Source organism: Chiroxiphia lanceolata, chromosome Z (assembly GCF_009829145.1).
Source record: "Chiroxiphia lanceolata isolate bChiLan1 chromosome Z, bChiLan1.pri, whole genome shotgun sequence".
NCBI lineage: Eukaryota > Metazoa > Chordata > Aves > Passeriformes > Pipridae > Chiroxiphia > Chiroxiphia lanceolata.
The window spans coordinates 71169385-71183976 of record NC_045671.1 but is presented as its reverse complement, the minus strand read 5'-3'; the positions used below and the strand labels follow the sequence as shown (position 1 = coordinate 71183976).

The following is a 14592-nucleotide window of genomic DNA, read 5'->3' as shown; positions in this document are numbered from 1 at the left end:
GGTATGCAGGGCTTAAATACTGCTGCTGTCAGCATTTGCTTTAAAATCTGATGCAATGTATTACAAAGAAGATTCGAACAATCATAACTAAAATTAGTTGGGAAGACTTGAAACAAAGGTTTGAACGAAGCTGAAAACTTATGGAAACAATAAAATCTGAAATGTTATAAAAAGAAACTTAGTATCCACATGGGAACTATTCTACGACCTTCTTGGCAAATTTTAATCAGACGTGCCTAACAAAAGTAATACAACCAACTTCTACATAAACAAAAACATGCATACCTTCCAACAAAGGGATTAAACATTACAGCTAACATTTTTTAGAACTATCATATATATAAATACCTGGTGCAATCTGACGGCACTGAACTTAGAGAAAAATGCACAGTCAATCAGCAAAACATTTCCAGTACGTACCTGGAAGGAATAATATCAGGTCATATTTCACTACTTTCCACTGTGAAGTCTATATTTACATTAACATTTACACTATGTAATTCTAACAGTTTTATTCCATCTATCTTTATTGTGTTTTATTATACCTTAGGAGAAACTTTTCTGTCCGAAACACATACACAGATAACCATAACTATTACAACCTGTCATATTTAAGCTTATTTAAAGTTTTAAATTTTGCTATAATTTGATATTTAGACAAGTCTGTCAGAAGTTATAAAGGTGTTCAGATGAAACAGTTCTTTCCAAATGAGATACAAAGATGTACTATAAATTACACAGCACAAAGGTGGAAGACACAAGACTTGAAAACAGAAATTTGCCTCAACAAATATTTTGTACTACATAGCTCATTCGTTCTGGGGTTTTCAAAGGCTTTTGGAAATATTAATATATGCAAGCCAAAATTAAAGAAGCTGTGTTAACAAGTTTTTTAAGGTGAAACTAAAAACATGGGGACACTGATCAAAGTTTTATAGAAATTGTGACAGTAATAGAAGTAAAACCTGCATCTCTGATCAGGACATCAAAACTCATAGCACTTTGACTTTCAGTCTGTGCTTCAGAAGATTGGCCTTCATCTACACACAAAGAAATCCTTCCTTTTCTACTCAAGCAGTGAAGTCTCTGCCAAGCTTTAGTTCCATTAATTCCAACATCTTGAGAGTTAAAAAGGAATGTGGAAGCACAAGAGCACACATCAATACAGAACATACAGTGTTTCCAAACATGGAGAGAACTACGAGAGGGATATTTCAGATAGTAAAATATATTTTGCATTACTTATAGTGACATTAAGTAAAGGAAAAGAGACCAGCACTGCAGGATTTGACTATCAAATCTGCCTGGTGTTGAGTCCTTTTGCACACTGAAGATTTTCAAGATCTTAAGAAGCAGAAAGGATAATCTCAGCTGGGATAAAGTCATCTTTCTTATACGTGTTTCCTAGTCTGCTGTAAATATCAATCTGATAACGAATTCCTGGGCAGACAGACCTGGATCCAGTACCATTAGTCTTTTATTAACTGTGTTCAGCAGAGGTGTTCTAGTATCAGTTAGACTAGACTTTACCACCAACTCTTGACATGCACTTGATTCTGCCTAAAAATACATTACAGGGCCTTTTGAGATCCTTTCCAAGATAATCTTTTTTTTTTTTTAAAAACAGCAAGAGGGGTATTATTGTTAATACATAAATAATAAAAACCAACTCTGTGACCACACTGAAATGCCAAACCCTGTCATCACAAACAAGTGTTTTTCACTGACATGAGCAAATACTGAAGAAACAAAATTTGTTTACGAAGATGAATACAACAGAGCTGAGTCTGAACTGAGGACAGTCGTCATTATTTATGTATCGTTACACAGTCATCATCAAGGACAGATGCTATCACACATCACAAAAATAACTTGTTTTTAAGGGACATGCCAGTATTAATGAAGGATAAAGATGCTGGTGACATTATGCCCATTTGTTCTGATGGCAGGAGCAAAATGTATCCGAACTGTGCTCTTGTCACTTTATCTATCCTACCAGTTGGCACGCACTTACTTACTACTTATTTTTGGCTTCAACACAGTCACTTGTGTTTGCCAAGTCTGTGGTACAGCCCTATGGAGATGTACGCAAAAGGAATACCTTGAAATAGAAAACTCAGCTATTTCCCTCGCTTTAACCAATGGCAAAAATTCCATAGAAACCTTTCAATTCCGCTTCTCAACTCTTCTTCTGCCATTTATATGGATTGTTTATTGTTTTTTAAATAAAAAGATGGTTTATTAAAAAGTAACGATGGCGCAACAATAAGAAAACAACGTATTAACATAAACTCAACTGTGCTTTGTTCACTGCTTTGTTCTCAGCTTAGGAAGGCAGCTTCCAAAGCATAAACGGACCAGCAAAGCGTGGGGATTTTGGACTTTTTTTTAAGGAATATTTCCCCCTGCCTACTCTATATCTAGACCACTTATGTAACAGAGCAAACATTTATTTTTGTATTAGACAGATAGATGACGGTATCAGAGCACAAGGCTTCTTAAAAAGCAATGCTGTAGGGACTTTATTGACCACAAAGCATGGAATCATCCATCAGACGTGGTACCACAATGCATAGGCATAGGCCATGTGTGTTTCTGGCAGTAGCTTTCTAGCCTTTTTGACTACCTATCAACACTCCACCATATGCTAAGAGAGATGTCCAAACTCTTCTTGCTGTAAGACAACGTGCAAAAGCAGTCTCGGAATTTGATGATGTGGTTTCCATAAGCAGCCATTACTATCTAGAAGTACAATCCAGTCAAACACTACAGACAACTGAAATTTTTATTATATGAACACAATATTCCTAAAAGGTGTAAATCTTACCTCATCTCATTTTGCACCAATAACTAACACACTTCCTCTTATTTCCTTGCTTTGATGGACCTTGCTATCAGTTTTATCCCTAATACATGACAGTTTGTATTTCAGTACCTCATTCCTTACGTTCCAGCCCTCAGTATTTGCTTGCCATTTCTGATGACCACAATAAATCACCCAGGGTTAACTATTCTACTGATAAGAGAAAAAAAAAAAAATTGAGATCCAGTTTCAAAGTCTATTGTGTTTCAGAACAACAGTTTGATGGGTCTGAGCACCAAGTTCAGACAGGAAAGACCTGTGTCCAGAGGGATTCTGAGGGTACGTGGAGTGGACTGGTTGAATCTCCAGCTTAACAGTACTCCACACTCAGATTCTGTGCATTCCTAAACCCCACCACCAAACACAAATCCTTAAGTGTAAAAGTTAGTATAGTATTAGGCACATAATGGCTACTAATGTGATCTGTAAATACCTCAGTGTTGCCACGATTTCATATTTACCACTACAGATCTTGTTTCAAATCAGGACCTTCAGAAGCTGGGGTGGTGGTAGTGGAAGTTCTTCTTTAGATTTTTTAAATCACAAGAACTGTGAAAAAAATACAATTGAAGCCATAGTTTGGGTATAAATAATGACTCAGACAACTGTTTTTTATTTTCATTTTTGTTTTCACTGACTGAGAATGTAAATTGAACTTTAGTGCTATTGTGCTTTGTTCTCCCTCTCTGTGAAAAAATGTGTTCTGCATTAAATTGCATGGATAAACTAGAACTGCTCCAAATATCACCCTTCAGTTTTTGTATAACACAAGAGCCAAGAAAAGATAGAGAATGTGGTTTTATGACCAACAGATGGTGTAATTGGTATCATAGATGTTTTTATGTCAGGGGGTCGTAGGTTCAGCCTCCATCTGGAGCCTTCTCAGATCTGCTGTGTAGTTAAATGATTAAAGAAGCTATATTGGGTCAAAAACACAACCACCTGCCTGAGGGTAAAAGTACTGCTTTCTTGATCTAGCTGTTATACTACAGTCGCCTCCCATATTACAGTTTTCAAGCCAACCAGTGCAGCAGTTAATAACAACAGGATTGCACAAAATATTCAACACCAATTTGCTCATACCCTTCATGATTCTCAGGAACATTTGAACAAATCTCACAAAACTAAGTCTTGTCTTGCTTACGTGAGTGAAAACCTGTTCTAACTTGGACTGATGAATAACTGCAACAGGCCAAAACCCAAGGAAAAGGAAACAAGCAGGGTGGGTAGATCTTGAGAGATTCAGCACTGTTCAGCTGGACAAGATGGCTCACACCTCCCAGTCAGAATTAGACACGCCTGTACTCTGATGGTAAAAAACAACACCAGTGTGCAGCACAACTGGCCTTAGCTACAGTTTCTGGGTTAGGATCAGAATATTAAAGAAATCCTACAGTATTGGGTTTGCTTATGACTTACCTGGCTAAAAGGGCGCACAGTCAGATCAAACCCAGTAATTTATGCACACAACGAGGTCATCAGTTTACTTCCCTTGTAGGGCAAGTATCAGCAGTAACAAATGCACAAAACCAGTGAAACTGTGACTTCAGCGGAAACCAATACTGTCATTTCCATGAAGCAGGGATTCGACATACTGAGTACTATAATTACATAGTGCACCAAATTTGCCTGGGATACCTCATGATTCAGGTGATGCTGTTATTTTAGATTTCTGTACAATAAAAAACACCTCGCAAATTACTACAGTGTCATGCAGTTCTGCCACAAAGCATCCTATTACTCCTCACAAACTCTGGATAGCAGTACTCTTATCCCAGACAGAAATTGGTCCAGGATCTGAATCTTAAAGAAACACCACCTGTATGAGTCCAATGATTTCCATTATCACATTTCATGTGCTCATACATAAAAGAACAGTAAATTCTAACTCTCAGAACATCATAATGCTCCCTTGTATTGTTCTAGGGATTCTCTCATGCTAATGATAAGACTTGGTATTTATTAGTAGCTTTAACACAAATTAAATGCTAATGTTAAATAGACTGGTTTATTTTCAAAATTTAAACAAAATACCTACACTTTTAAGGGATCGCAAATACAAAGAAAACAACCTGTGATCTCATTACTGTTGTTAGAAGTTTCTCTTTCCCTGTATGACTGAACTGACAGCCTGCTAGATCACTGTAATCACTTGTTGAAGATTCCTCTGGCAAACCTACAGCCCTGAAGCCAAGCTCCAAAATCACAAATTTCAGCTGTTGATATTATGGAAGATTATGTGCTTCTTTTTGCAGATCCCCCAACAAAACACACCTATGCATATCTCTTCAAAAAGCAGTTGCTTTTTAACTTGCAGGTGAAGTTTAACTACATGTGCTTCAGTGCTAAGGATGTTTTTGCATGGGGTGTCATTCATATTATACGTCTTTATTGGTATAAGAAAAACCTGATATACAAGTGAGAGGGGGAAAAAAAGGTGCATTTTCTCTCCCATATCGCAGAAATATCCATTTCTATTTATTTTTACCTACCAGAAGTGCTGAAATATTTTCCTTTCACACAAAAACATATTCCCTCTGCTGCAGAGCACTTTTCCTATTTGCCTGTACTGTGGGAAGGATAACAAATACCAGTTCAATGTAATAACATATATTTCCATTCCACTCATCTCTGCATAGCTGAGAGATTTCAAGTAGAGGCAGGATTTATAAAAATGAGTCATTTTAGCTGACCACACCACAATTTCTATACTAGCTGCTGAGCACGTTGCTTAGACATTTGAGTGCACCCAAGTGGGAGACATCATCAACATCATTATTCAGCAGCCAAGAAAACAAGTTTGTTAATTTAAGTATTTCTGTGTGAATTCATGTAGCCTTCATGGGTACATTATGTCCTTTTCCTCCACTGGTCTCCTCAAAATAGAAACAGAAACCCCTTCACCCCCAAGTTAGTTTACTAAACCTTTCTTCTGCCCTGCTGGCTGCACAAGGAATCTCTTTATCCAAAGGAGTACACATATGCTGAAGTTCTAGGTTTTGGTTTTTTTTTTTTTTTCATTTTAAGGTTTGCAGTGGCCAAAACTTTTCCAAACCTTACCATTGGATGCCACCCCTTAGCCCTGCTCAAAACTGTTAGGAGGTTGGGGGGGTGGTGGTGTTTTTGCCTAGTTCTTTTCAAAAGGAATATTTTACCAATAAAATATTCCACCTGAACATAGATAGGAATTTCATTACCATCGAGTATATTATCAGCTACTTTAAAGGCCCCCTAAATACTCCAGTATTTTACACTTAAAGGCTGCATACAAAGGTGAAGGGTATCACAGTCTGTTTAGATTCTCTAATTAAAGTTCACATTCACTACTGACACCAAGGCAAAACTTCACTCAGTACAAACACGATAAACACAACTGAAAGTAGCTTATTAAAAAATATCATCCTGGACAAAGTTAAAACAAAAAAATACATATTTGATCTTTCATCAATTAACTGTAGAAAACTGTAACCATTTCATTATCTTTTTACGTTAAAGGACAGAAAGAGTCCAAACCACTAAAAATGACGACAGGAGTTCAAAGCCACCACTCAGGTTATCATGAAGTGCTGGTGTTTCATCACCTTTCTTATCTTCCCAATCATCAGCCTAACTTGTTCTTATAGTAATGTGTGGAGTTTAAATTCTTCCTCTTCCACTCTCTCAACACCTACTGTGACACTGGTAACCAACAAAGGGCTTGCACCAAATGAAACCCAACTTCGATTAGTCCAAGTGCGGAAAATTATTTCCACGTTCTGAGTTACAATCACAGAACTACAAAATCACCGAACAGCCCAGGTTGGAAGGGACCTCAGAAGATCATCTGGTCCAACATTTTGTGGGAAAGGCAGCCTAAATGAAATGATCCAGCACCCTGTCCAACCACATTTTGAAAATCTCAGGCAGAATACACCTGAATCCTTCAGTCTTCCTGCACAGGGCAGGTTCTCCAGTACCTTGGTCATCTTTGTGACCCTCCTCTGGACGTTCTTCAATCTGTTCTTGTCTTCCTTGAATTGTGGGAACCAGAACAGGAGTGCAGTATGACAAGTGCTGAATAGAGTGAGACAACCACTTATTTCTGGCCTGCATAAAATGTAAATTAACCAATGGATTATGCATTTCCAATTCTATTTAAGCTTTTCCTTCTACTCCAGTACTTACAGGGTTTTGCCAACTGTGAATCCCCCTGTTGGAAAACACACCTCGGTTATCCAAACAGGTTATGCAAAGTCAGGTGGTAACACCTTTAACAGCAGTGGCAAATAGAGAAAACTTATCCATAAGATATGGTAGGGAAAACTGCAGTACTTTCTTCTGTAAAGTTGTCTCAAAGCTGGGGCATATTTCCTTTGGACCCCAGCTCATTGATACCTCAGAAATTCTACACTGAGTCACAACAAAACTGTATCTGGCCCAGTGTCTAGTTTCCAACAGCAGTTTTCAATAAGTGTGTGCAACCTAAGTATTAGAAATTGGTCATGTAGAGAACTGTCCTTCCCTTGTAGGTACACTTCAGCAGATTTATTAGTTTATGTGACTTCTACTACGCATATTTTGCAATGACCTAGTACACACTGGATGAGAAACTAAAATCTGGAAAATCCATCAACAGCAAGACAGAGTAAGTCCATTATCTTATTACCACAAAAATTGCCAAAGAACATAAAAACACAAGAAGAAACGTTATCCAGACACTTCCTTTTATTAGGACACTGAAACAGTTTAATGTACAAATGCTTTGTGTTAGTTGTAAATATTTCCTCTGTTTAAGCAGCATTTACAGCTCATGTACATTTCTCCAGCCATCTTAAGATGCAAGACACTTTTGCGGTAGCAGCTTCATAGGCCAGTGAATGCCAACACTCCACAACCCTGTTTAAAATTATTAATAAAGTCCAGATGGAATGACAGAAGGGAGACAGTACACCCTTCTGTGCATTGACTGGGATCGTATTTCAGAAGTGAAAAAAAAATAAAATCAAAGTTATTCAGCCATACGCCTCTTTCTTTCTTAATACTCTCCTTATGCATTTCACCTCCTGTCCAAAAACAATGATTACTATAACAAACAGAAAAGGCATCTGTATTTTTCCCCATAAAAATCATGAACCTACACAAATAGCAATCAATTATCTTAAATATTTAAGGAAAATAGATATCTTTAAAATAAGAATATATATATATATATTTTATATATAAAGTAGGAAAATATACACACATCACGTAGACATCTTTCTTCTGGCTAAAATACCTTCAAAGTATAAATTCTTTCCAGTCCACCCCAGTCTCCAAATATTGCAAAAAATTGCTTTCATGAGGAAAATTTCAGTAAATGGCCAACTTTCTACAGTTAAAATTATTTCTCAGCTACCAGATATTAATCGTCAATAAAAAAAATTAACAACACTTATTTTTGATCACTATTTATAATACCGGATTTATTACCCACTTAGCTGAAACTCTGTTCCAAATACTTGGCAAAGCAAAAGACATAAATTAATTGAAATAAAATTTGGTATCCCAATATTTATTTTCAATAGGTACTTTGAAGTTTGGGATACAGCCCTTGTGTTTGATTCATCTTTCAGCATCTTGTGGAATAGCTTTCCACTTGACCCCACTCTCATGCCTACATCTGAAGAAATGGATGGAAAAATCCCACTTCATCCAAACACAACTACAAAGCAACTAACAAAGGCTTGTTCCTATATTTATCAGTCTAGAGCACTGAGAAGTTAAGCACCTTAACAGCCTTCTGATTTTTAAATGTCAGAAGTTTAACCAGAATCACCTGGTGTCTCCCTAACCCCCATCAACTCTTTTCCCCAGAGCCATCCTTTCCTTCATCTGCTTGCCATGTCAGAGACATTTATCAAAACCAAGAGGGCCAGACATGCTTCAACTGTGCAGGGATATCCCTCTCCACCAGTAACATCTAGTAAGTGTCTTAATTTCTCACACAGACCATGCATATAACCTGTCAGTTAAACACACGTCACAACAGTACTTCAAGGTGTTCGCTTCAGTGTGATCTAAACGTTTCTTTTCTATACACTGGTAAACAACAAAAATGGACAAAGGCAGTTTTACCAATGTTTTAATGGTGGGCATGTGTTTGTCAAATGAATCAGATCATGGCATCTCTCAGCAACACTTTTTAACTTTTATTTCATCAGAACCACTTAGTTACAGCTCTGAAACTGATAGAAATTTCACTCTGCTTCCTGCTACTACAGTTGTCATCACTTCATTTTAAAGCAAAAAATGACCAAGAACAAAAATAATAACATGAATCCATGTATCTAAATGTTATTTCTAGTTCTCTAAGTGCAACAAAATAGTCCACCCCATTTGCAGACAATCCAAAATAAAATGTGAAAAGTGAATATAGATTCTGCAACCTAGGATTTCAATGCTAAATGGTGATTTGCTTACCTCCCCAGGTTTATCTTAACTCCAAAACCATTTATTATGCTGCACTGGAATCAAAGTACCTCACTTGTTCCATGCTTATACATCAAAGGCTTGAGTTTACTCGAATATGAAGGTTTCATCAATCAAATAAAAAATGGCTCACGAGCTTAAAGTATAGTGATAACTTTGAATTTCCATTTCTCTCAGTCTTTGAGGGTCTTAAGGTTGGACTGTTCTGCACTTCAGTTCCAGTCTGTAAAATGGGAATCAGCTTCATTCCACCCATTTTTTTTCTCTTTTAAATTGTTGGCTTCTCACAGGCTTTTATTCACAGTAACAGAGAAAAACATAAATGTCAGTGAAATAGGGGTACCCTTTCACATTGGGATGAAGGCTTTTCTACATGCACAGATTTGACTATTTCAAAATAGTCAAGCAACAACCACAAAAGTGCCCCAACACAACTTTAGCTGTTGCATCTGAATGTACACAGCTGAAAGTTTTGAAAGCCAGCACAGAAACAGTCACTGTGAACTGAAGGAGGCAACGCAGTCTATGTTTATCTGATATAGAATATTCAACAATATACGGTCGATCGTGCTACAAAATCTAATTAAGTAAAAATCTGAATCAAAGATGATCAACTTTTTATTTAACAATGGTGTTTCTCAAAAACAGTCCTGCAGTCCTTGTAGCAGCAACCAAAAAGGCACGTAAGTACAAAACAACACAGATTAGGCAGAATACAAAATTTTTAGACAAGCATTCTTAGAGCAAAGTCCTGAAATACAAAGCTGTTTTTTGTTTTATAAAAAGGTACATACTTCCTTACCAGTTTCCTTATTGATGTAATGTGTTCGTGTATGTAATGTCCATCTGTACTTACTGAAAATCCTGACAGCACAGCCTCCAAATATTACTGTCAAATTACTTGGGAATTTTATGTGCATGGATTGAGTTGTGTTTCAGTAGCATTTGCACCATCTAACTTCTCAGTTAGCTGTGAATCTTCCCTTCTAAGATATACCTGTTTAGACATAAAACTTAGCACATATCAAAGTAGTTTGACAAGCTAGTATTTAGTTGCTGTTTCAAAATCTTGGTTCATTTTTCATGTTGCCTATGACCCCTCTTCAAGACTGGTGCAAAGATCCCCTAACTGGAACATGCTCCATCAGAATTACACCAGTTTCACAATTCAGAGGTTTGAGTTTAGACATTTTAAAGTTAACAATATGAAAAACTTAACCCATAGTATCAAACACGCATATAATTACATATGGAATGCAGGAAGCAAATAGTATTTAATATGAATTTACTGTTTAGATAATGGAATTCTCTGGCCAGGCATTCTTAAAACCTGGCTTCCAAAAAATGGTTAAAGAAAGATATATAAACAAAAAAGAATTAAAGTTCCTCCCTCTTTAACTCAATATTGAGTTATTATTGTAACTCAATAATAAATGATATAATATAGCACAAAATTATATCCTCATGTGTTATTTTCTTCCTTTTGGCAGTGTTAGGAACAGTCTATTTTCATTTGGGAGGCAAGAAGGGATAATTCCTTGAAACTTATCTGAAGTTCCTACGTTCTGAGAAAATGCACAAAAAACAATACATTTTATTTGGTTGGGGGGGAAACAAAATGTTCATACACATTTTTGAAAACGTTTAAGGGTCTGAAGAAATAAATTTAAAACTTTTTAGATTACACTTACAAAAGAGTCATAAGTGCAACAGTGATATCCCCCTTTTAAGAAATGACAGTAAACGGTAGAGTTTGAATTGGAAGAACACAGTGTCATTCACCAATTCCAAAATTCAGCGTTTTTCCCCTCACTGCATTTGTACTACTCTGGAACAATTTTGTTAGTCGTGTTTCAATGCCATCAGTGGAAGAATCTGGAAGTTGCTATGCAGTGTGAAACACTTATCCCAATAATTTGGGGAAAGAGGAACCCAAAGCAGCAGCCTAATTCAACACAGACTGCGCCGCTTCCTTAAGAAGTGATGCAGCTTTGTCCAGTTCTTGTTCTGTTTGTTCCACTGTTATCACCACTCGAATACTAGAAAAGAAAAACCAGACACACACAGTAAACTTCACTCCTAGCCTTCAGCTTTAGAATTATCTTGTGCTAGTTTCAGCACATTAAGATCATCATCTCTAGGGAAATTATTATGAATTCAAATTCAATCAGAAACAAGACATGACTAAACAGAAGTGGTCAGACTAACTTTTTTGTCCACCCCTCCCGGGCCCCACCACACCCCCCACAGAAATCTGTTATCCTTTTTGCCTGCAGATGTGCAGCTCACAGAAACGTGCCTGCCAACAGGCTACATGCTGACCACTGAGATTCAGGTAGTTTTGATACAGTTACTTCATGGTATGAGCAGCCTGGAACAGTCACTGAAAATACACCTCAAGGCAGAGCCCGTCCCATTTTTCAGAGGACCAACTATTCAAAGCAGTCTGCCAAACAAAACCCCATTGCTGTATGAAAAGAGGTAGGGAGTCATATCCAATAAAATGAAGCAGCACATTGACTTTCACTAACCTGGGTGGAGGAAGGCATTTTTCTTCCTTCTCCAGATAGCAAGCCTGTGTTAATGCAACACCACTGTTCATGCACTACAGATAAAGAAAATACAGCAGTTGTCAACCTGGGAAGTTCTGATGGCATATCCTTGTGGTCACCCAATACCTATCACTAACTTTTACTAATCTGGTGCCAGGATAACTGGAAGTTCTTTCCCAGACGGAGGTCTGGAAGGTTGTACAAAATCATCTCTAATTTCAATACTGCATTAGCACATAAAACAAGTAAAGGTGTAGTGTCTTTAGTTTTCATCTTCAAGTAACCAGGCAAACATGCCGTATTAAGCAGGCAATTAAATCATATTTAAGCACATTTTCAAGGAAATCATCTTCAGGATTTCCTTCTGTTAGGTAGTCTTGTTTACCTGCCACCTGATATATAAAACTTCTCCATCAACCTCTATCTCCTTCATATGGGAGAAAGAGAACCCATGTGTATTGAAAAAGGAAAAAATACTGCATATAGAACATGAGATTCTTCACAGAAAAAAAAAGAAAGTAAGTTCATGGACTCAAAGAAGCAAAGTTTGACCTCAAATGGTTAAAATACACCACCTGAACTCTTATAAACATTATAAAAGTTGTCTAAGAAGCAGTTTCATATGCAAGTTCAAGTTTTCAAGTACATAATGGGAAATAACTATTTCCTGAAGTAAAAGGTCTAATAATATATATTTTTTAATCCAGTGCCACAGAACTAAGTATCTACAGCAAGAAACGCTTAGAAGATGATCTATAATACAGCCCTATAATCAGCAAAGAAACCTAGTTTCTTGCAGCATTTCTGCAAGATATTTCAACAAGTTACCCAACAAGCCTCTCTACCCTTCATTCATTATTAACATTCAAAGGCAATGACGTATTTTAATTGCCATGGGGACACTTACATAATCCACAACTCTTTTGAGTAACTTCACATCATTTTCTCGAGATCCACAGCTCTCCTCCAACTCTAAGTGCAATGCTGGAGAAAAAGATTCTCCCACTACTTTTAACCCAGAAATCCTGAAACAAATAAAAAGCCTTTGATGCACATCCTACTCAAAAGACACGTGTTGAAGTTCTACATAGTGTTTCCCCTTATTAGGTGGTGAGTGAGAAAAGATGGATATTTCACTTTACTAATACTAATGTAGACAAAGCATATGTGCATTTTAGCTTGCAATACATAAAGACAACAAAACTTATCAAATAAATGTCTTTCCTAAGGAGTTTCAGTAAATTTGTGTAACAACAGTGACTCCTCCTTTTGCAAAAAGGATTAATAATTCAGAAATTCTTAAAGTATCCTTCTGAAGATGTAGGAGAAATGCTCATGTTAGGCCTGCATGTTGCTGATAAAAACCCAGGTAGCTAGGTCAAGTCTCTGGAGTTTACATAAAGAAAATAAATAATAATAAATAATAAATCTTTTTATTCACTTAAGGGATAAGAAGGAACAAGGTTTACTTTTTTGGTAAGATTTCTGATTTAAAATTATTTCCTGTAGAAAATCTTTACAACATCATCTGGCACTTAGCCAGAAGCTCCTCTGAAACTAGTTATATGACTAGAATTGTTCCCTCATCTGTACGTAGGGACAGTTGTTAACTGGGTTCCTAGAATTTGACTGAATGACTGACATTTGACTGTCACTGCCTGGACACATTACACACATTCAGGACTGAGTTATTCCCCTCCAATATCCAAGCAAGACCTAAACAAACAGGTCATATAAATGCATATGAACCATCGGCTCTAATTTTGATTTCCAATCTTTGATGAGCTTGCCTAACACACATTTTAAGAAGATCGGGCTTATTTGATGGTAGGATCATCCCAAAGAAACTAATATAATCAATCATACATTAGAGATTTTGTATGACTGTTTTTAAATGTTATTGATTCTGTAATATGTAACAGAAAATTGTTGAAAAAAAGATTTGTAAAATACAAGTGCACAATTACTGCACATTAAACAGGCCTTGAATAGCCACAGTCATTGTTGTATTGTTTTCAGTACCAACACCTGTCAGGAAAAAAAAGGTAATTATTCAGTGTAACCATCTTTTAAAAAAACCAGCATAGTGTTAGGAAATTTTAAACCTTATTTTTCAGATAAATTCTGGCAATTTCCAGTGTGCTTCCAGAACAGTGGGTACTTCTATTACTATTTAACATTCAAATCTCATATGTAAGAACAATATTATATTAAAGGTGAGTGAAGGGTGCATGGAGATGTCTGAAAGAGTATCTGCTAAGATTCATCCCAAGTGTTTTTCCTTAGACAATTTTCAAAATGTTTATCAACACTTTGTATCATTGAGTGCTTTTCCACTCTCTTAAGGATTTAAATGTGTAAGAGCCTGCAAACTTCCTCACTAGCGTTAAGGTTTAATCTCATTTCAAAACCTGTAAGAGATTTTAAAAACTTGGATTTTTTTAGCATAACAGAAACGGTTGGGAAAGGATGATCTTCTTCCCCTAATACACACATAATTTTGTGTACATATCCCACTCCAAGCATCTCTAAGAAACAGATTTGTGTAAAAAGATTTGTGTAAAACAGATTTGTGTAAGTTGGCATTATAAAGGTATAGCCAAATAAAAGCCAAAAAAGCCCCAAATCCCACACTTACCCCTGTAAAGCTTTGTGAATGTGTTCGCATTTAGCCCGGAGAGTCTGAAAAATGTCTACACACACAAAAAAAAAAGAAAAAAGGAAGAGAAA

At 36.6% G+C, this 14592-nt stretch overlaps 1 protein-coding gene across 1 annotated transcript in view; it reads right to left on the bottom strand.

The window, feature by feature from the left end:
- Window positions 1–9586: 9586 nt before the first annotated feature.
- SPTLC1 (serine palmitoyltransferase long chain base subunit 1) overlaps window positions 9587–14592 on the bottom strand; it is a 28449-nt gene continuing 23443 nt past the window's right edge. Inside the window, exons 12-15 of the mRNA XM_032676111.1 lie at window positions 14501–14555; window positions 12770–12887; window positions 11842–11915; window positions 9587–11349 (exon numbers count right to left, since the gene is read on the bottom strand). Coding sequence (XP_032532002.1) covers window positions 11256–11349; window positions 11842–11915; window positions 12770–12887; window positions 14501–14555 — 341 coding nt within the window. The 3' untranslated portion in view covers window positions 9587–11255. The remainder of the gene's footprint in view (window positions 11350–11841; window positions 11916–12769; window positions 12888–14500; window positions 14556–14592) is intronic.